This window comes from Oryctolagus cuniculus, chromosome 9 (assembly GCF_051225735.1).
Source record: "Oryctolagus cuniculus isolate XC-2025 breed Fujian yellow rabbit chromosome 9, ASM5122573v1, whole genome shotgun sequence".
In the NCBI taxonomy this organism is placed as follows: domain Eukaryota; kingdom Metazoa; phylum Chordata; class Mammalia; order Lagomorpha; family Leporidae; genus Oryctolagus; species Oryctolagus cuniculus.
The window spans coordinates 10,323,676-10,343,886 of NC_142875.1; the positions used below are offsets into that span (position 1 = coordinate 10,323,676).

The 20,211-nt window shown below is 41.7% G+C and overlaps 1 protein-coding gene across 5 annotated transcripts in view; it reads left to right on the forward strand.

Annotated features, from left to right (window-relative positions):
- Nucleotides 1-20,211, forward strand: part of FGF14 (fibroblast growth factor 14) — an 849,823-nt gene that overhangs the window by 119,299 nt on the left and 710,313 nt on the right. Inside the window, exon 1 of one of the 5 annotated variants that reach the window (XM_089303456.1) lies at nt 15,884-16,900. The exons of 1 other annotated variant lie outside the window; for it this stretch is intronic. In XM_089303456.1, coding sequence (XP_089159582.1) covers nt 16,693-16,900 — 208 coding nt within the window. In that variant the 5' untranslated portion in view covers nt 15,884-16,692. Of the gene's footprint in view, nt 1-15,883; nt 16,901-20,211 lie in introns of those variants that run through there. 3 more of the 5 variants (XM_089303458.1, XM_008260154.5, XM_089303454.1) reach the window with 3 other exon arrangements.

A 20,211-nucleotide genomic window follows, 5' to 3' on the forward strand; every position in this document is an offset into this window, starting at 1 on the left:
ATGAGAATACTTCAAATATTTCATGGAAAAATAAAATGATGAAATTTATTTTGATGCAAAAAATTTCCAGTATATGCATTTTTTTGTTATATGAATATTTCCTAAAGCATTTTTGAAGACCCCTTGTATGCAGGATCTCAATTTTCTTTGCACCAAAGTAAGCTTATCTCCACAAACTTTATGGAGTACCATTATATGCACAAATATTATGATTTATCTATTTCCAGCCTATAGAAGTAATGAAAGAGAAAATGATTAATGATCTTATGTGGGTGTTTGGTGTGTGTGTGCCAATGCTGATTGGTTGAATCATGGGAGTTTTAAACAGATTTCCTGCATTTTAAATTCCACTACTTTATTAAAAGAAACACTAGTTAAGTATGCAATAGTCAAAGACAAAGAATTGTAGTGATAGATTTTTTCCTACAATCACATTTCATATGAATGAACTAAATTTGAAGCGTCATGGAAAGGGATATTTATCTGTGACCTAACTGGACTAGAATAAGAATTTATGTTGAAACTTTTAGTTGTACAAATCATAATGATTTTGTACATTTTCTAACATAAATCAGTATAAAGAATATTTTTTGCCTGTTTATCTTTTTTGAGCTTTTTATTAATATAAAGAAAACACTCTGTGCATTTCAAAGATATAATTCTAGGAACATGATACTTCCCTCTCCCTTTTTCCTCCCTCCTCCTTCCTTCTCTGATTTTTCTTTTAATGTTTGTGATGCCATACTTTCCATTTACTCTATAATCTCAGGCTTAATACTCCACTAAATGTAGTGTTTTTAATTGTTATTAATAGCATTATGCAAGTTGACTTCAAAATCTATAAGAAAAATGAAATACATAAATTTAGAGTTGTCTTTTCAATTCATATAATACTTTTTAACTACATATAAACAAAGCCATCTTAACACAAGATGAACTTATTAGCTTGGAGAACCAATTTTGTAGCTGGTATGCTTGTACTTCAAAGGCATGTAATTCTTAAAGAAAGACACTACAACTGGTTTTGCCAATGTGGATAAGACTAGTAAAGGAAAATGATTCTTTGGTAGTCATTTCAATTACTGGAAAACCCTCAGGTATGTTTTGAACATCTTAGGTGTGCAACAACTTTTTGCTCTGCAAATTTAATGGATTCAATGTAGATTAAGCAATTCAGATGGAAATCCCTTCTCTATCCAGCTCCCTGCTGGTGCACCTGGGAAAGCAGCAAAAGCTGGACAAGTGCTTGGGGCCCTGCACCCATGTGGGAGACCTGGAAGAGACTCCTGGCTCCTGGCCTGGCCCAGCTTTGGCCTGGCCCAGCCTTGGCCATTGTGGCCATTTGCGGAGTGGACCAGTGGATGGAAGTTCTCTCTCTCTCTCTTTTCTCTCTCTCTCTCTCACACTCTCTCACTCTTTCACTCTTTCACTCTCTTTGTAGTGCTCCCTTTCGAATGAATAAAGTAAATATTAAAAAGAAAAAATTTAGCATTTTTATTGAGATAAATGATGTCTAAAATACATACTGGATTTAAAGAAAGCACAAATGTAAAATATTTCATTAGCAACTTGATTAGATGTTAAAATGTTTATTTTGAATATATTGATTGAAATAAACTACATTATTAAAATCCATTTCACCTTGACAATACTTTTTATATAATCCAAGTAAGCCTAATTAGTTATGATCTCTGAGAAACATATATAAAAAAGTACCATAAAATTGTAAAGTCATACTTTTAAGTTACATTTATATATTATTGATATAAATGCTTTAAAAGTTATATATTTACATGAAAGCTATCAATCTTGAATGTTATTGCAATGATAATAAAAGGCTTGAGAGGGTGGTATTGTGTGTAGTTGGTAAAGCCTGCAATGCCAGCATCCCTTATGGGTGCTGGTTTGAGTCCTGGTTGCTCCACTTTCCATCCAACTCCCTGCTAATGTGCCTGAGAAAGCAGGGGAGGGTGGCCGAAGTGCTTTAGCCCCCTCCAACCACATGTGATACCCAAGTGATGCTCCTGGCTTTGGGCTGACCCAGTCCTGGTTGTTGTGGCCATCTCAGGAGTGAACCAATAGATGGAAGATTGATCTCTCTCTGTCTCTCCATCTCTCTCTAACTCATTCAAGTAACTAGATCTTAAGAAAAAAAAAAAAAAAGACTTGGGGACTCTTAAAAAGTGCTCCTCCCATCACAGGCTCACAAACCTAGAAGCATGAAATAGTTTAAAAATGCACAGGTTTTTTTTTTTTTTTAAAGGTTTTTTTGTTTGAGTTATAGATAGGCAGAGGCAGAGAGTGAGAGAGGTCTTCCATCCACTGGCTCACTCCACAAATGGCCTCAATGACCAGAGCTGGGCCTATCTGAAGCCAGGAGCCAGGAGCTTTTTCCAGGTCTCCCATACAGGTGCAGGGGCCCAAGGACTTGGGCCATCTTCTACTGCTTTCCCAGGCCATAGCAGTGAGCTAGATCAGAAGTGGAACAGCCGAGTCTCGAACTGGCACCCATATGGGTTGCTGGCACTGCAAGCAGCGGCTTTACCTGCTACACCACAGCACTGGCCTCCTGTGCGTTTTTTAAAATTTTCATAAACATAGTTCTGGTTCTTCTCTAAAATTACAATAAAAATATCTAACAGCTAAAAAAGTCCATGTCTTCCCTTTATTTGCTAAATCAACCAATTCCAAGTTACTGAAATGTAGTAAACAAAGTTTAAAACTTTTTCTATACTTGTAAAAAAATTCATTTCACCTTTCTATGTTTTAAAATTTTACCAATAAAATTTTAAAATTACATTTTGTTCATATGTTGGTATTGGACAGTACTGATTGATGATTTTTATGACAGGCTTAAAAGTTTGAACCTCATTGATATTTAGATATCACTGCAGCCAACCACTACAGAGTATATTATTTTCTCCTGTTCATGGAACAGTACCAAAATGGGAAATATTCTGGGCCCAAAAGTCATTCTCAATATATTTCAAAGTCTACAGTTATATAAAGATTTTCACTGATCACAGTTGAATTAAGCTAGAGCATTTTAGAGTATAGATGGAAAATCTTTACATGCTTGGCCATGAACTAATAGACATATCAGCAACCCATTGGTCAAAGAAGAAATCACAAGGCAAATTAGAAAATATTTAATTGAATAAAAAATATGTCATTAAAAACTATGGAATTTAGCCAAAGCAGTCCTTAAAGGAGATTTATGGCTTTAAATGCATTATATTACAAAAGTCAAACGTTAAAATTAGTAATATAAACCTCTCCCTCAGGAAGCTGGGAAAATAACCAAATCTAATTCAAAGAAATACAAGTGGAGATAAGAGACATAGTGAAAGTTAAAAGTAGATCAATAAAAGATACAGTCAACAAAACCAAAAATTGGTTTACAAAAAGGTTAATAAACCTTTATTCAAAACCTTTATTCAAAGTGATTTCTTAGATTAAACAAGTGATATTAGCAGTAGTAAAAGAGGGCAACCCTACAGATCCAATATACATTAAAACTTTAAGAGGTGGTTTTAAAAAATTTGCCAAGTCATGTGGATACAATGAAAGATTTCTTGAAAATCTCAAGCAAACTGACATAAGAAGAAATAGAAAAATTTCAAGCATTATATCTGTTAAAGAAATTAAGCCTGTAATTAAAAACTTTCCACAAAGAAATTACAGGGTCACATATCTTTGCTGATAAGTTTTTACAAGAATTCATAAAAAGAAGTACTATTTTTTAATATACAGACTCTTCTAGAGAAAGAACAACTTATTTTCTAATTTGTTTAACCCAATACAATAAAATTGAAATGTGAAGTTGCATTAAAAATTAAAAATTTCTGGGGCCGATGCTGTGGCAGGTAAAGCCACCGCCTGCAGTGCTGGCATGCCACGTAGGCGCTGGTTTGGGTCCCGGCTGCTCCCCTTCCAAACCAGCTCTCTGCTATGGCCTGGGAAAGCAGAAGATGGCCCAAGTCTTTGGGCCCCTGCACTCACATGGGAGACCTGGAAGAAGCTCCTGGTTCCTGGCTTTGGATTGGTGCAGCCCCGGCTGTTGTGGCCAATTGGGGAGTGAACCAGAGGATGGAAGACCTCTTTCTCTCCCTCTGCCTCTGCCTCTCTCTAACTCTGTCTTTCAAATAAATCTTTTTTTTTTTTTTAAATGGCCACTTAAATATAACTTCAGGAAAGTGCAAAGGCAAGTTGCAGACTGGGAGAAAATATTTGTGATAAATCCTCCTGAGAGAAGATGCATATCCATATTATAAAGGATTCTCACACAACAATAAGAAAAATATAGACAATCTAATAAAAAGCTAAAAAAAAAAAATAAAAAGCTTGACAGTTCACCAAAGAAGATATCCAAATGGTGGGTAAGCATATGAGAAACTGATAACAGTTACTCACCAAGGAAATAAAAGTAAAACCACAATATTACAGTACTGCTTCAAATTAAAGAAAGGAAAACATCAATTTTGGTGAAAGTGTTGGAATTCAAACTCTTGTGTACTACTGGGAGGGGTGTAAATTTTCATCACCGTTTTCAAAAACTGTTGGTATTTGTTTACAGGTCAGCCAAGCCATATTTTCAGGTTAATCTGAAGAAGCGTTCACAAAAAAATTGGATTATGTCTGTCCTCCAACCAGAAATAAAGATAGTAACCAGGCCTGATTTTAGAGATTTGAAGGAGTGAAAAATGCTAACCATTTGATTTTATTTCCAGTCCCTGTCATTTACATTAGCAATTCCACTGTGACTTTATTTTTTATATATATTTTTACATATTTTTTTATATATTTGTATCTCTCCCTCTCCTCAATATAATGTTCTCTAAGTTCAGGTCACTTTTATGATTAAGTGACCCTGTATGGCACAGCTCTTCTTCTCTAGCGCCCCTTCCAATTATGGCTTCCCTGGGGTACAGAAGAAATCTTCCAACACGTCCTTCCCACTCTATTTCATCATCTCCTTCATGCAATAGCTTCCTGCAGCATTCACCAAAGTGCTAGGCTAGCTTGCATTCTCCACCTGCTTCCCCAACCCAAGAACTCATAGCTCAAAAACTCAGAGCAATAGAGTATAAAGGCAGTGAGACCACCTGTGAGACGCTGACAGTACTGCTTACTGGACGGAATTATGTGAGTAAAATTGGATAGGAATATGTGTGGGCCGGCGCCATGGCTCACTAGGCTAATCCTCTGCCTGCGGCGCTGGCACTCCAGGTTCTAGTCCTGGTTGCTCCTCTTCCAGTCCAGCTCTCTGCTGTGGCCAGGAAGGCAGTGGAGGATGGCTCAAGTGCTTGGGCCCTGCACCCGCATGGGAGAACAGGAGGAAGCACCTGGCTCCTGGCTTCAGATCTGCACAGCGCGCTGGCCGTAGCAGCCATTTGGGGGTGAACCAATGGAAGGAAGACCTTTCTCTGTGTCTATCTCACTGTCTAACTCTGCCTGTCAAAAAAAAATGTAAATTGTCCAACCTATTTGATACTTGGTTCCCTCAGTTTTGAAATAGCCTTTCTTTCTATAGTTACTGTGAATGATAGACTCAGATGAATACTTGACAGGCAGCAATGCTCAATACAATCTAGCTGTTGCTAACTGTTAGCTGTTGCTAACTGACATTGTGATGCACACTTGGTGATCAGAGATTAAAGCTGACTTAGATGTACTAAGGAGATCCAAGATCTGCACTACAAGGTTTCTGCAGACCAAGGCTCATGGACTACTATGGATGCTGTGTGGCACAAATAACCAACCTCCAGATTAAAAATAAGGTAACAATCATAGCCTGCCTTTAATAATGACTCAGATTTTCCAGATGGTACCTTGAAAATGTTCCTTGGCAGGTCCTTCTGGGACCATGCATGTAATGTCTATTACAACTATCTTAAGCTGATCAAACAACAGACATTAGGAAATAGGATGATACTGTGTTTCCTAATGAAAGGGGACCTCTTGTTCTTCCCCTATTTGTGATCCACTGTATAACCTATGTTCCAAAAATGTACTTACCGTCTGTGTACCACAAAAATGTACTTACTGGGTGTTCATCATGTTAGGCAAACTTATGCAGCTTCTCTGTCTTGATTTCCTCACTGGTAAAATTGTGATTATGGGGCCCTACCTCATTTGATTGAGGTGAGAATTCTTAGCATAAATCAAGCCCTCACTGAAGCTATCTACCATCACCACTGGTGTTAGCGCTATCACCCCATCTTATGGTGGTAACTAACATCTCATCTGCAATGTTTTCTCTGTTAGCTCAATTTTCTGCTCTTCTCTGTGTACCCAGCGTCTTACCCCAAAGACTGCATAACCTGCATTCCCCAGTCCTCTATCTTCTGGTTTGGTGTGGCAATGGGAGCTGGCAGCAGCAGAACAGGGCATGATGGGAGGAAAAATGATTGAAGGTATTTCTTCTCCACGTGTTCTGTGATCCTCCACGTGGGTCTAGGAAGTGGCTTCTTCTCAATCCATATGGCTCCATACCACTTACAAGTCTTCTGTTTGGGGCATTCTGGCTCTCTTTGTAATCTAGGGATGTATGTCCTCTACTTCCCCTTTCAACAGAATGTTAGGAATGGTTTCCTGATGTTGTTGATGTCTAGGGGTCCTTGGCATCATCAGTTAGTTTCTCTAACCCTGCTCATATTGCTTTACGTAGGCATTAAATAAACAAATACATGCTTGTTGGTTAAGTCTTTCTGGGAGAAACTTCTAAGATCTTTAAAATGCAGGTTGAATTTAGATGTATCCCCCTCACTTCTCCCTCCTGGTCCAGCCAAGAGTTCATGGCAAATGGACCATAATCAATCAGTTGTATACTTTACACTGTATTTGGAAACCACCATTCCTTTTGAATCGGCGTCTATGTGCCGTGATTCAGCCTGTGTGTCTGAACACTCCTCTGAAGATCAGTCTCCTTGAGCTCATGGTTCTTGGCCTACAGGCCAAGCATGCACTACTTTTTAATTTATTTTTTGTACAAAGCTTCCTTTGGATGGACCAATTAGAAAAAAGTCACTGCCTTTCTAGACTGACCAGAAGCAGCATATCCTCTGGGCTGACCAGTTAAAAAAGGGCACTGCCTCTGGCGTACCAATGAGGAAAAGGAAGCCAACTTAGGTGAACCAATTAGACAAAGATGTCTTTTCCTGAAATGCCTACAATGGCCAGGGCTAGGCCAGTCCAAAGCCAGGAGCTTAGAACTCCATCAGCGTTTGTCAAGTGGGTAGTAGGGATTAAACTACTTGCTACATTATCTGTTGTCTCCCAGGAAGCTGAATCAGAAGTATGATGTTCAGGACTCGAATCAGTCCTTCAGTATGAAATGTAGGTGTTGACAGTGAAGGTTTGACTCACTGTGCTATAATTCCCACCATACACTTTTATTTTAAAAGATCAAATGATAAAATATTCTAATTTACATTAGAAGAAGAAAAAATATATTGATTAAGGAAGAGTAATTAATATTGAAGTTAAAATATGGTTTTTGTGTACTTTTATTCCAATTTTATTCAAATTGTAAATTCCTTAAATGCCAACTAAAACATTGGTCTGGATATGTTTGATTAATTACTTATGTATCATTTTTTATTGTATTTAAAAATTCAAGTGAAGCTAATGCTAAGCAGTAGTTATGTTGAGCCATTACCCTGTGTGTATGTATTCTAATATTTATTTCAGTCAGAAATGTAATAAAATGAAAGTGCATTATTGTCCAGATGCCAATAATGCATTAAACCAAATCAATGTTCAAATACAACATTTTAAACATTTTTCATGCCTTCATAGACAGCAATTCAATCGCAGGCACTTAAGTCTACAATATTGTAAATGTTCATCAGGATGTCGTTGATGTGAAACAGGATTTTTTTATGATAATGTCATGTTCAGAATCTAAATTCATGTGGAATTGAAATATTCAGGATATGGATAATTAAACATGTATACATCTGAGATTATTAGGGTGCTAGGTGAATCAAGTTAACCTTAATGTGTGCCTCTGGAAACTTACTATCCAGTAGACTTTCACTTTTTTGGACTATAAGCTTTCTTTGAGTCAGCATTTTTCTTCACTTAATTTGTAACCTAAATGTTAGAATATATGTTGAAATTTATAGCTTGATTTTGATAAATTGTTTCATGAATGACACATTTTAACTTTATGATAGGAAATTTTGATTTATAAGTCAAATAATTCTATGTATTTTCTTATGTGAGCTGAATTTTATAAACTCCTTTGTGGAATGAATATAAAAAATAAGTCCAACTAAGTCATTTTTCATTCAATTTAAACTGAACCGTGCTACATAATTTTCTTCTATTAATGGAAGCCAGTGCTGGGGTTCCCAGCAAACATTACAGAAGGAGATTGTGTCTGTTTTCATGTGTAAATTACGTGTGGAAAAACGTGGATAATGGATTGAAGATCTCACTATCATACCAGAAGTTCAGTTATTAAGTAAACCACCCCAGATTCAAAAGCAAATTCTTTATCAACAAGGTACTAGGTACCTGTAATAATGAATCTAGACAGAGAAAGCCATGTGTGTCTATCTTGGATCACTACGGCAAACTGAAGACATTTGATATTTTTCAGTTCCAAAGTGTCTTAATGTAGGATTCGGGACTTTGAGTTGTTGGAAAGGCTGGGCAGGGGCAGTCAGGGAAACTCAGACAAGATCTCAGCCTGAAATACCCAGATTCGATGATGCTGGGAAGCAGCTGGATTCTCAGGAATCTCAGTCTGCAGGTGTAGGATCATGGTTTTTAGGGATGTGCCAAGAATCCACCATGAACGTCACCTTGACTACCGGCTGCCTTCAGAGAACAATGACTTGCCCTTCTTTTCTGCCATTGAAAGCTCTTCTGTCTGTCAATGGCGAGAGCCAACCTATAACCATATAGAAAGGGTGATCTGGGAAATTGATTCCTGGCCTCTTAGGTAGGTACTTGGACCTGAGCAGGGTGGTGCTGGGTTGAGCGCAGAGGATTCATCATGCAAAGAGATGTTCCTTTTCTATTTGGGCATATATACCATCATGTTATTCATATTCCCCAGTTATTGAGTTTTTTTAAATGATTTTTAAATTTTACTTGAGAGTTAGAGTTACAGAAAGAGAGAGAGAGAAAAAAAGGTCTTCCATCTGCTGGTTCACTCTCCAATTGGCAGCAATGGCTAGATCTGAGCCAATCAAAAGCCAGGAGCCAGGGGTTTCTTCAAGGTCTACCACACAGGCGCAGGGGTCCAAGCACTTGGGCTGTCTTATGCTGTTTTCCCAGACCATAGCAGAGATCTGTATCCAAAGAGGAGCATTTGTGACACCAACTGGTACCCATGTGAGGTGCCGGCAACACAGGTGGAGGCTTAGCCTATTATGCCACAGCACCGGCCCTAAGATTGTATAAACTATTGTCCAGTGTAAATAATATTCTAAGTTTTGGAACATAGAAATTTCTCTCCAAATTGAAAAACTTCAGAGGAAGTCTAAACTTACTTACTCAAAAGTTGTCCTATTCAATAGGTATAGAAATGAAGGAACCAGATTCTCTGTACAGAAAATGTAGACTTCCCTTTCAGAATACTTCGTTTTATGTAACAATGATTTTGAACTGGACCATACTTCCTATAAAAAGGAATAGCAAAAATTGGGGTTAATGGGGAGAAAGTACAGTGTAGTTTGAAATAGTCTCTAAAAAATTACCATTCCTGAAGTGGGAATTTTGCCCAAGAATTAAGGTTGTATTTGGGATTTGTAGTGCCTATCTGCCTCAAGGGGGGGGCAACTTTTCTCTTGCTGGGGGTGTACATGGACCTGGGCCACCCTTTTTTTGGTCAATCCTTTATGTATGGGCTGAGAGAAAGTTCATGTCTGAGGAATGAAGCTGCATGGTGTGTGGCCAAGAGAAGCTCATATTTCTGAGGACTCAAGGGAATTCACTGCTTTTGCCTGTTTCTCTTGGCAAGTTCCTCACTGTTTTATCAACACACTCTCCAAACACAATAGGAACTAGAGTTTTTAATGTATTATTTCCTAATATTTAGGTGGTCTTAAAGGTGATAATCCTGCCTCTTCCCTTCTACTTCTGAGTCAAGATGCAATTTTAAAAAATGGCCACATACATTATAAAAATGGAAGTAAAACTATTCATTGTATTACTGATAAGATTTTTCAGAAGAAAATCTGACCTGTGAGCAAGAATTAGACTCCCTGAATGTTTCCCCCACATCTGGAGGTCACAGGGACACCCAGAGCTTGAATTGGGGAGCAGGCACACTTACCCCGCAGCCTGCCTTCCCCATTCACTCATGGTTTGGCTTGGCTCTCTCCAGAGGATGAAGATTCTATTGCATGTGGCTTATTTGGGAGGGATGATAGCAAAGGGGAAGGGATAGATACAAGGTATGGGAAAGAACCGACTGTGTAGTGGTCAGTCAAATGCCCCAGTGGGAGGCTGTATCTTAATTGCACAAGAAAACACTGGGGGTGGATGTAAAACACAACCTTCATCATTATCCCTCCCAAGGAGCAAGGGAACTGGAGTAGTTAATGATGGAGAAGTGGTCGCTTAGAGTGTGAATTCCCAGGCTTTCCTGTGAGTGCTCAGACGGAGGGGTCTCTTGTTTTTTGGAGGAAAAAAATTCCCTTGGGGCTCATTGATGGAGATGCTGGCAGCCAGAGGTTGATTAAAGGACACTGATACAGAGCATGAAAGGGAAATACATGTGCGAGGCACTGATGGTATTTAATATGCACCCTGTAAACGGTTCAGAGAAAGTTTAGTCTCCAGACCTGCTTTGAGAAGGGCAAGCATGAGGTCTGAGCCTGACCCAATACTTGTGCACAGAGGGGAGGAAGCAGAGGCCTCTGGAAAGCTCCCACAGCAGGCAGATCTCCAACATGGAGAAAGAAGGGGCTTGGCCACTTACGTCATTCCTCCTTCACTGAGGAGTTGGGAGGCGCAGAGAGGACCTTCCCGGACTGCAGAGGTTTTCTATGCTATGTAGTTCAATGTAAGAAAAACAGGGAGAGGAAGACAGGATATTAACAAGTAGTACAGGAATGTGAACTTTAGAATTATACTTGTACAAACAGCAAAAGGTTCAATTTATTTGAGAGATGAGACAGAACACTCTCATCTGGTGTTTCACTTCCCTAATGCCTGGGAATTAGGAACTCAATCCAGGTCTTACATTTGGGTAGGAGAGACCCAACAACTGAGCCATGCCATAGTCTCCAAGGATGTGGAAGAGCAGGAAGCTGGAATCAGAAGTGAAGCTAGAGTCAGAAGTGGAGCTGGGACTTGAACCCAGGTATTACAACATAAGATGCATGTGCCCCCAGTGACATTTTAATCACTATGCCCAATACCTGTACCAGCTTCAAGTTTTTGAAAGTGGTTTGCAAGGTAATATAGCTAGCTAGGACCTCAAATGATGGTACTTCAAAGTGTTTGTGGAAAGTTGGAATTGAAAGATAATGTGCATCTTCCATGGATGTTTTGTCTTCTTTTTCTATCTCTAGTTCCTTTATGACCAACTCTTCTGCTCCTTTCTCTTCTGCCTTTGTTCTCCTTTCATTGGCAAAAACTTTACTGTCATAAGCTCTAAACTACCAATCAGTAGGAACTAGGAAAACTGAGATTGGGACAGTGGAGTTTTTCCAGATACTGAGGGTAAGCCAGAGTACTTTATAGGACGCAGTAGTGATGAGAGAAACACTAAAGTGAATGGAGAGGAGAGTGGACAAGTGTAGACAAATGTAGATAAAGCCACAGGCTCTATGCTACTAATGTACTTTATCCTTTTTCCCACAATGTAGTGTTTTGTTACAGCAGTAGCAGGGAACTAAGGCTCAAACAAGACAGGTGTTTTCTTGTCACCTATCAGAGGCAGGAGGATAACCCAGCCTAAACAAATGGCTCTGTCCAAGGTCCTAGGTTTCTTCTCTTTGTCCTACATAGTTCTCAGTGTATGTTTCTGTCTAAGCTGCTCACATGATTAATTTCAAGCTCACATGAAGGATAAAAGAGAGCAGTTGGTGGAAAACAACTTCTTTTGAAGTGTGGCGGTAGCCAGCTGAAGGTGTCGCTTTTGCTTATGTCCCACTGATCAGTGTCTAGTCACATGATTATATAAAACCATAATGGGGTTGGGAATTATATTCTCCATATGAGTACCCACATGCCCTTCCAAAGCTGTGGTAGGAGTGGGCTTTTATGACTAAAAGAAAGAGTGAAAGGCAAGAGAATTGGAAATCACAAGGCATGCTATGATACTTTTTAAGGTTTTTGTTGACAACTCTCATGAAAATTCACATGTCTCATATTAAAAGTATATATTATTATGTCATGAAATTCTTGTAGTTACTTGTATTTTTAGATTTGTAAACTATGATATACTGAATGAAAGTATAATTTTTAAATGAACCTGATCATAATCAGGGTACTGGGTCTGTCCCATAATCAGTACTGGGTCCATTTTACATTACCCTTATGAAAATACAATCTTACAGTATTTTTTTAAACCTGTGCACTATATATTTTACTATATATTTTACTATATATTTTACTGTCAATTCTTACAGTTTTATTGAAGCTTTCCTTATTTTTATTGAAACAAAACTTAAATAATTGTGTAGGACTCAAGTCAGCAAAAATAAATATTTTTGGATTATCCCTGATCTGGAAGCCCCCAGAAACATAAGTTAGCTCTTGGACCACCTTTGTTATTATTGCATTACTGGTAACTTAGTTCAATTTCATGACTTGGTGTCCAATATGGAGTCTGAAGCAGCTACTTTCACAGAATAGATTCTCAGTTTTGGTTTAATGATGGAACCAGGCTACTCAGAGCACATCAGAAACTATGGGTTCTTTGAACCAGAAGTAACCTGAAGTGGTATTAGTCATCATTTCCAGGCAAAAATAAATGCTTTTATTGTTGTCTGTTTAATTGGAATAATAGTCAGTGTGACGTGAGTAAATAATGATGTATCAGTGAATATAGAAAAGAAACACAGAAATGTCAGAAATCCATACATTAAAAAGAAGACTTTTTCTTCTTTTAAATTGCTAAGAATATGAGATGTGACTAGCACAATGTTTGGCATAACACATTCTCACTGAAGAGGAGTCACAGTTAATTACCTTTTATATTGTTCCTTAGTTCACAGGGCAAACTAACAAGTCTCCCATGGATATGGAGCACAGGAAGCTAGCTTTTTGGTAGTCCTTCTTTAATAGGAAACAGACTGACCTTCACAGTGTAGAGCAGAGAGTAAAATTTGGAAATTCAAGAAGATCTAGTTTGAAAATTCTTTTAATACAAATTCAGCATGCACAAAGATCTATTAATCTCCCTATATTTTACTCTATCTGTGAAGTACCCCAGGGAAATCAGCAAGCTTTCATAGAAACTTAGAGCCTGGTGATTTTAGGAAACCTTGATGTAGAATTTAAAAGAAAAAGATTTACTTATTTGAAATCCAGAATGGCAGGGAAACAGGGAGAGGAGAGGGAGAGGGAAGCAGGGAAGGGTGGAAGAGAATGAGGGATCTTCTATCTGCTTGTTCAGTCTTCCAGTAGCCATAACAACCAGGTCTTGGCGAGGTCAAAGCCAGGAGCCTGGAATTCTATCCTGATTGTCCATGTGGATGGTAAGGGTTCAAGTGCTTGGGGCCATTTTCAGTTGCCTTCCCAGGCATATTAGCAGGAAGCTGGATTGGAAGCAGAGCAGCTAGAACTTGGACCCACACTGTTAAAGGGGAAGATGGCACTGTAAGCAGAAGCTTAAACTGCTGTGCCACAATAATGGTTCCTTGATGTGGAATACTTTTTACTCACCCATTTCTCTGGTACTTTCCCAGTGGTAATGCATTGGGATATTCTGGAACCCTCTAGAGGATACCAGAATGCTATAGAAACAGCATATGATATCTGTCCCTGATTGACATAAAAAATTATTTCCTAATTATTTGGCAATGAAATCCCATTTTTCCTCTCCCAAAAGAGAATGCTTCTCTGTTTTTGAAGTCTACTTCTCAATGTATGTCATCAGGCATTACATTCATGGGCTTTTAGCATTTCCTCTTACCAAATGTTTTTAGACTGCTGTTAGTCTTTAAGCTATATGTCACGATTCTTTGACAGAGAGGCCATCACTGTATAGCTTTCCAATTTCTGGACTTTAATAGAAGTACTTGTTTTAATTCTTACCTTGACTGATGTTTCCCAAAAGGCCGGGATATTCGATTTAAATTTAGGCATCCTGAAATGCCTCATAAGGATCAGAAAACTGAGTGGGAAAGATGTTTATTATATTTTTGCTTTTCGACACCTGGCATTAGAGTTCATTTTTTCTTTTTTTTTTTTTTTAAGATTTTATTTACTTATTTGAGAGGCAGAGAAAGGTCTTCAATCTGCTGGTTCATTCCCCAAATGGTTGTGACTGCCAGAGGTGGGCTAATCCAAGCCAGGAGCCAAGAGCTTCTTCCGGGTCCTCCACCGGGAGCAAGTTCCCAAACATGTAAGCCATCTACTGCTTTCACAGGCCATAGCAGAGAGCTGGATTGGAAGAGGATCAGCCAGGACTGGAACCTATATATATATGGGACGCAGGTGGAGGCTTAGCCCACCACACCACAAGGCCAGCCCCCAGGAGTTCATTTTCTTTGAAATCAGACACTCATCAGTCCTCATATACATAAATCTATATCTATTGTTTGTGTGATAGTTTGATATACCATACAGTAGAGGCATTTTTGATACTAGATGGAACTTCTAAAATGCATTTTTAAATTAAAGTTAAAATTATACCAATTATCCTATAAAGACAAATTGGCATAACTTTAATCCATTTATTTAAGAGTGAGTGGTCAGTTTTACATCACCAAGTTCCTCAGTTCACAAATATGGCAAAATGCTACTTTTTATTAACTTTGAGTAGTGAGTACACTGGAGTTGTATATTCTTTGTAATAGTTTGTAGTGCTTTGTACGTCGTCTTTTTTCCACAATAAAATAAAATAAACCAAGGGCTCTGACCTCAGTCTTTTGGTTTTCTGGCTGAGTGGGAAGCTGGGTAATAGCTTCCTGAAGACAGAAAGTTTGCCCATTTTGTTTGGTTAGATTGGTGAGGGTGCTATGCCTAGATGAGAAGTAAATGAGGGTGAACTTAGTGCTGGCCAGCTGTACATGGCTGCTGAATCCAGTGCATTAGGGCGTGATTTAAACAGGCTGCTTTCTGTACAAAAAATTATTCCAGGATAATGGGCAGTTTGTCTAGCAAAGACATACATTTTGTCACTGTGCATATGTCCCTACCCAGGAAAGTACAGTTTTCCTCCTCAGATTTTAGTGGCTGTCCTCTGAACAGGCTGTGTATGACATCCTTTTGGCTTACGCTGGTTTGTGTTTTTCAAGCAGCACCTTACGTGGGACTCAAACAATAATCACAGCAGCGTGAGCTTCCCTGGCGTTGGGGATGCTTTCTATGCTGCTTTTGAAAAAAGAAAAGAAAAGAAAAGGTGGCGCTAATTTTGTCTGTGTGGAGTGCATTAAACTCCTGTTTCTCTTTCTGCCCCCACCCCCACCCCATGCATTCTCTGAGGTCTACTCTTCCTAATTGTTCAATCTCCCTTTCAACAGAAGGCTCTTGGGGTGCCTGGGAGAGCCGGCCGCGGGGGCCCGGCTGGGGCAGGGCCAAGGAGGGAGAGGGTCCCGCTGGCGCTGGGGCTGGGGCCGGCCCGGGGGAGGCTCCCGGAGGGGCGCAGCACAGGGACTGCAGTGACACTGCCCTCCCCGGGCGGGTTGAGGCACCTCACTGGTGACGGGTCTGAGAGCACGTGGCTACGTCATGGAAAGCCAGTCTTTTCAATGCAAACTTCAACTCCTCCTCCTCCTCCCTCTAATGCCTGTAACTCACAGTCGAGGCTGGGCGAGGAATCCGGAGGGGAGGTTTTTCCTCATGCTCACGGCGGCAGCTGGAAGCTGGAAGAGTGAGAGGAAGCAGCGAGGGGGTTCGTGGCGCTCTGGACCTGCTACGAGACTGACGAGGGGAGGGGGCACCTAGAATCGCATCTTTTCTCCGTGGTGATTGGGAGCTGCAGGTTCAAATGCGATCCCACTGAGCGCTGGCGATCGATTATAAAAAAAAAAAATCGACCCTGGGAGAAGGGAGGCTGCCTTCGGCTGACAGACTCCATCCCGGAGGTGGTATTGGTGTGTGAGTGTGTGTGCTGGTTTTTTTTTTTTTTCTTCCTTTCTTTTCTTTTTTCCTTTTCTTTTTTTCTTTCCTTTGGTTTCCCTTTTGCCCCCTTTCTCTCCTAGGGCTACACAATGGCAGTCTTCTCTCAGTGAGCTGAATCCAGCCTTCCTCCTGCAGAGCCACCCAGCCCTGTAGCGACCAAGTACAAGGCTATGGTTTTCTCTTTGGGGACCTTTAGTGCATTCCTGTGCTCCCAGCTTAGTTCTGGTCTCAGTTGGGATTTCTTTGCTTTTTTTGTTGGGCTTCATGCTGAAAAAGGATTTTTTTCCAAGCCTTTGGTAAGAATCCAGTGGTGACCAAGGGGGGAATAAATCCTTCACCCTGGCCGAAAAAAAACAATCACTGAGAAGTCTCAAAGAAATAGACCACGTGAGGGGAAAAAACTGGGAGAAGATCCGGAATATTATCGTTTTTCCTATGGTAAAACCGGTGCCCCTCTTCAGGAGAACTGATTTCAAATTATTATTATGCAACCACAAGGATCTGTTCTTTCTCAGGGTGTCTAAGCTGCTGGATTGCTTTTCGCCCAAATCAATGTGGTTTCTTTGGAACATTTTCAGCAAAGGAACGCATATGCTGCAGTGTCTTTGTGGCAAGAGTCTTAAGAAAAACAAGACCCCAACTGGTAAGCAAAACGTGCATCGTGTTATTCTTATCATTATGGCTATGGTATTTTTCCTCGTAATAACCTGTCTGTTGCTCATGGAGCTAGATCTGCAGTTCTATGCAGGAAGGCAGGGGAACACACAAGCCAGCAGGACGGTGTTGAATCTAGAGGTGTTGCATGAATAAACAAGTAACAGCTGGATCCGCGGCTGCGAACCCCCAAACCGTTATCGGCATCTCTTGGCTGTGACACAATCCATCAGTAGGAGGGAGGAGGAAACTTTTTTTTTTTTTTTGTAATGTATTTGGGTTGCCTGTGCTTGGTGGACAATCAGAGGACCATGGCTTTAAGCTTCGGCAGTCGCCAGGAAAACGCACTCGTGCTGCAGGTTCTGGGGACACGGCTCGGCTCCAGACTTTCTGATGAGCTTGCACAATATCCGCCACCCCATCACCTTTGCCGAAGTCAAAGCGGCCCCCTCCCTGGCGGCCCTGCTCCTCCGTCAGCCCCCGCCTCCCGCCCCCGTCTGGCTCCCGGCGCCCGCCCGAGGATTAACTCATTCCCCCCGTCTGCCTCCCTCCACAGCCTGCCCCTGGGGGTGGCGGAGCCCGGCTCCCGCCTGCGGGCCACAGCCCGGCCCCTGTGCCGGGCGTGATTGAAATCTGCCCCTCTAGGAAGTGGTCCCACTGCAGGACAAACCCTGGGCCCGGGTCGGGTCCCGTCTTTGAGCTTCCGGAGGGTCAGGCACCCCGGGTGCCAGAGAGCTTCCACAGGGGCACTTCCAGCGCATTACATAAGAAAGGCAGATGCAGGCAATCGATCCTGGAATGTGGGACCCCAGGGGCTCACTTCTCAGAGTCTCAGTCTGAGGAGTTTGGGGAGGGGGCGAGCCACCCGGGCGAGGCCAGGCCGGAGGGCTGCGTGGTGGTGGCGGCGGCAGAGCGCAGCCTTTCCCAGAACCCCGCTAGCCGGCAGTCAGGGATGCCTGGTGTCCCCTGGCTCCATTCAGGGTGGGGAAGGGCTCCAGGACCCGGCGTTGGGGCGTCTTGGGCCGTGGTGGGAGGAGGGGCGGGGGTGGGGGGCGGGGGCCGGTCATCCCGCAGTGGCATCCCGCGTGCTGGAGGTCCCTGACGCCGGCACTGCGGTGCCGTAGATCACGGCTCTCGGCGGTCGCCCTGACACCCAGAGCTCCAGCTGGGCAGCAAGTGTCTGCCGCCTCCCAGCCTCGGGAGCTGCGAGGAGGGGGCTGCGGAGGAGGCTCCGGTGGGCGGGGTGGAGGCGGTGGGTGTGGAGGCTGAGCACCCTCGGCCGCCGCCAGGGATGCAGTCGAAGGGATCCCGTGGCGCGGTGCTGCGTGGTCCAGGCGGCCCCTGGCTGGGACGGTGCGGGGCTGTGTCAGGCTCTAGGGGTAGCCGCCGGCGGGCGGCCAGGCGGGCCCCGTGCCGCAGTGGACTCTGCCCCGGAATCCTCACCCCCGCGCTCTCGCCTGCGCTACACCCCTTCCAGCCAGCCCTGGCTGTCCCCTGTCCTTGTGCCTTCAGCAACTCTGAGATGACGCCGCCACCCCTCACAGGGGAGCAGCATGGTCCCCTAACCAGCCACACTTGGGATCCGGCGCGGGGTACCCCAGCAGTTCACCCAGCGCTTGCATCTCACAGCCTAGTGGGAAGACTCCCCGCAGCCGGACCAGGGGAGAGTGGCAGCTGGGCAGAAGGGCTGATGCTTCACTTGGTAAAAAGAGTGGCTTTGTCAAGCCCCCTAGTGTCTGGTGACAAGATCTAGCTCCCCTCTGAGAGAGGAATGAGGCCAACACCTTGTTTTCCCCTAGACTGTTAGTCTAGGCACCTGTCAGTCTTTCTATGGTGCTGGCCTGCCTGAAATCAGTGCTGAACAGTGAGTTTCTTTGCAGGGCTTTGTAATTATCTCGTAAACAATTTCACTGGAGATACGAGTTTCCCCCCAGTGTACAACCCACTGTCTTCACCTTACACCTCCCCTACCTACTTTCATCTTTTCTGGATGTAGTCATTGTGTTTTTTGTTTGTTTGTTTCTGAGGCATTTTGGAAGTTGCTCAAGAAATGACAGTTTATTTTTAGAGCAATTTATTTTGCAGTGCACGCCTGCTAAAGTACTTGCATCCCAAGAGATGGGTTAACACAAAGCTTGTCTAACAACATCATCAACTCTTAGAAGGGTTGAGTCTTAGGTCACCAGAGATGAGAGGTCCAACCCACAAGTTGGAACCTTGAAATTTTTAAAAGTGGGACACTAACGTCACACTGTCTCACTCCTCAAAGTTGATCCCAACCTGTGCCTAGCCATCCACTTTGAATGTTAAACTTGGTGACTTCTGTTCTCCCTCTGCTATTAACATGAAGTCTAAAATCATGGCCAGGTTTTTGATCCCAAGATAGCAGTGCAACTAAGAAGTTAATTGGGTAATTAAAATAAAACAAAGTCTGAAATCCTCTTAACTGTTAAAACCAAAAGAACAGACTGCCTACTACCTATTATGTTATCTTAAGTCTAAAAAGAGGACAATTAACTGGTTTCAAACTAAGAATGCTGAAAGAATACTGCCAAATACCAGTGAATCTGGTATAAAACACCTCTTATTATTTCAGAGGTAAATATTCATTTTTCTTCCCAATCTTTGTAAGTTAGGAAATGCTTTTCTGGTTATTTCCAAATCTTTAATTTGCCAACAAGTGTGGATACTCTTGCCAAAGGTTCCTGGGAAGGATATTGGAGCAGTGGCCATGTAATCTCGCTAGACTGAAAATAGGTAGGTGACAGGAGTTGTGAGTTTAAGGGCCGAGTTTTTCATCTATTCAAGCATTATTAATTAGCTACCTAATGCTTAGAGTGTTTTATAGTTGTTTTATGTAAAACGTAACTGAAAAAGAACATGTAGAATGTATTGGCAAAACATAATGCTTTCAAAAATCAATCACAATGACTTAAAAAGCTCTGGTATAAAGTAAATTGACATCTTCATAAGAAACACTGCATATGCTACGGTACAACTCTTACCAGAGAACACACACACATCAAATGTCCTACTTTCCTTACTTTCCTAGCAGGGCAATAGCTATGCATTTAGAATAAATGTTACCTGCTTCAGCTTGCACTGTATGAGTCATGCAAGGTGATTGTATTTTGGGCAAATCATTAAATGGGGAATGTTAAGTCCGAGGCACTTATTTTGCCTGGAGGAGGCCTGATAGGTTTTCTTTAACCCGGTATGATAGTTTGGACTGACCAATGTTTCTAACAGGCCAATTTGGGAAAAGATCTAGGTCACTGCTCTTTAAGCAAAGGGTGCTAA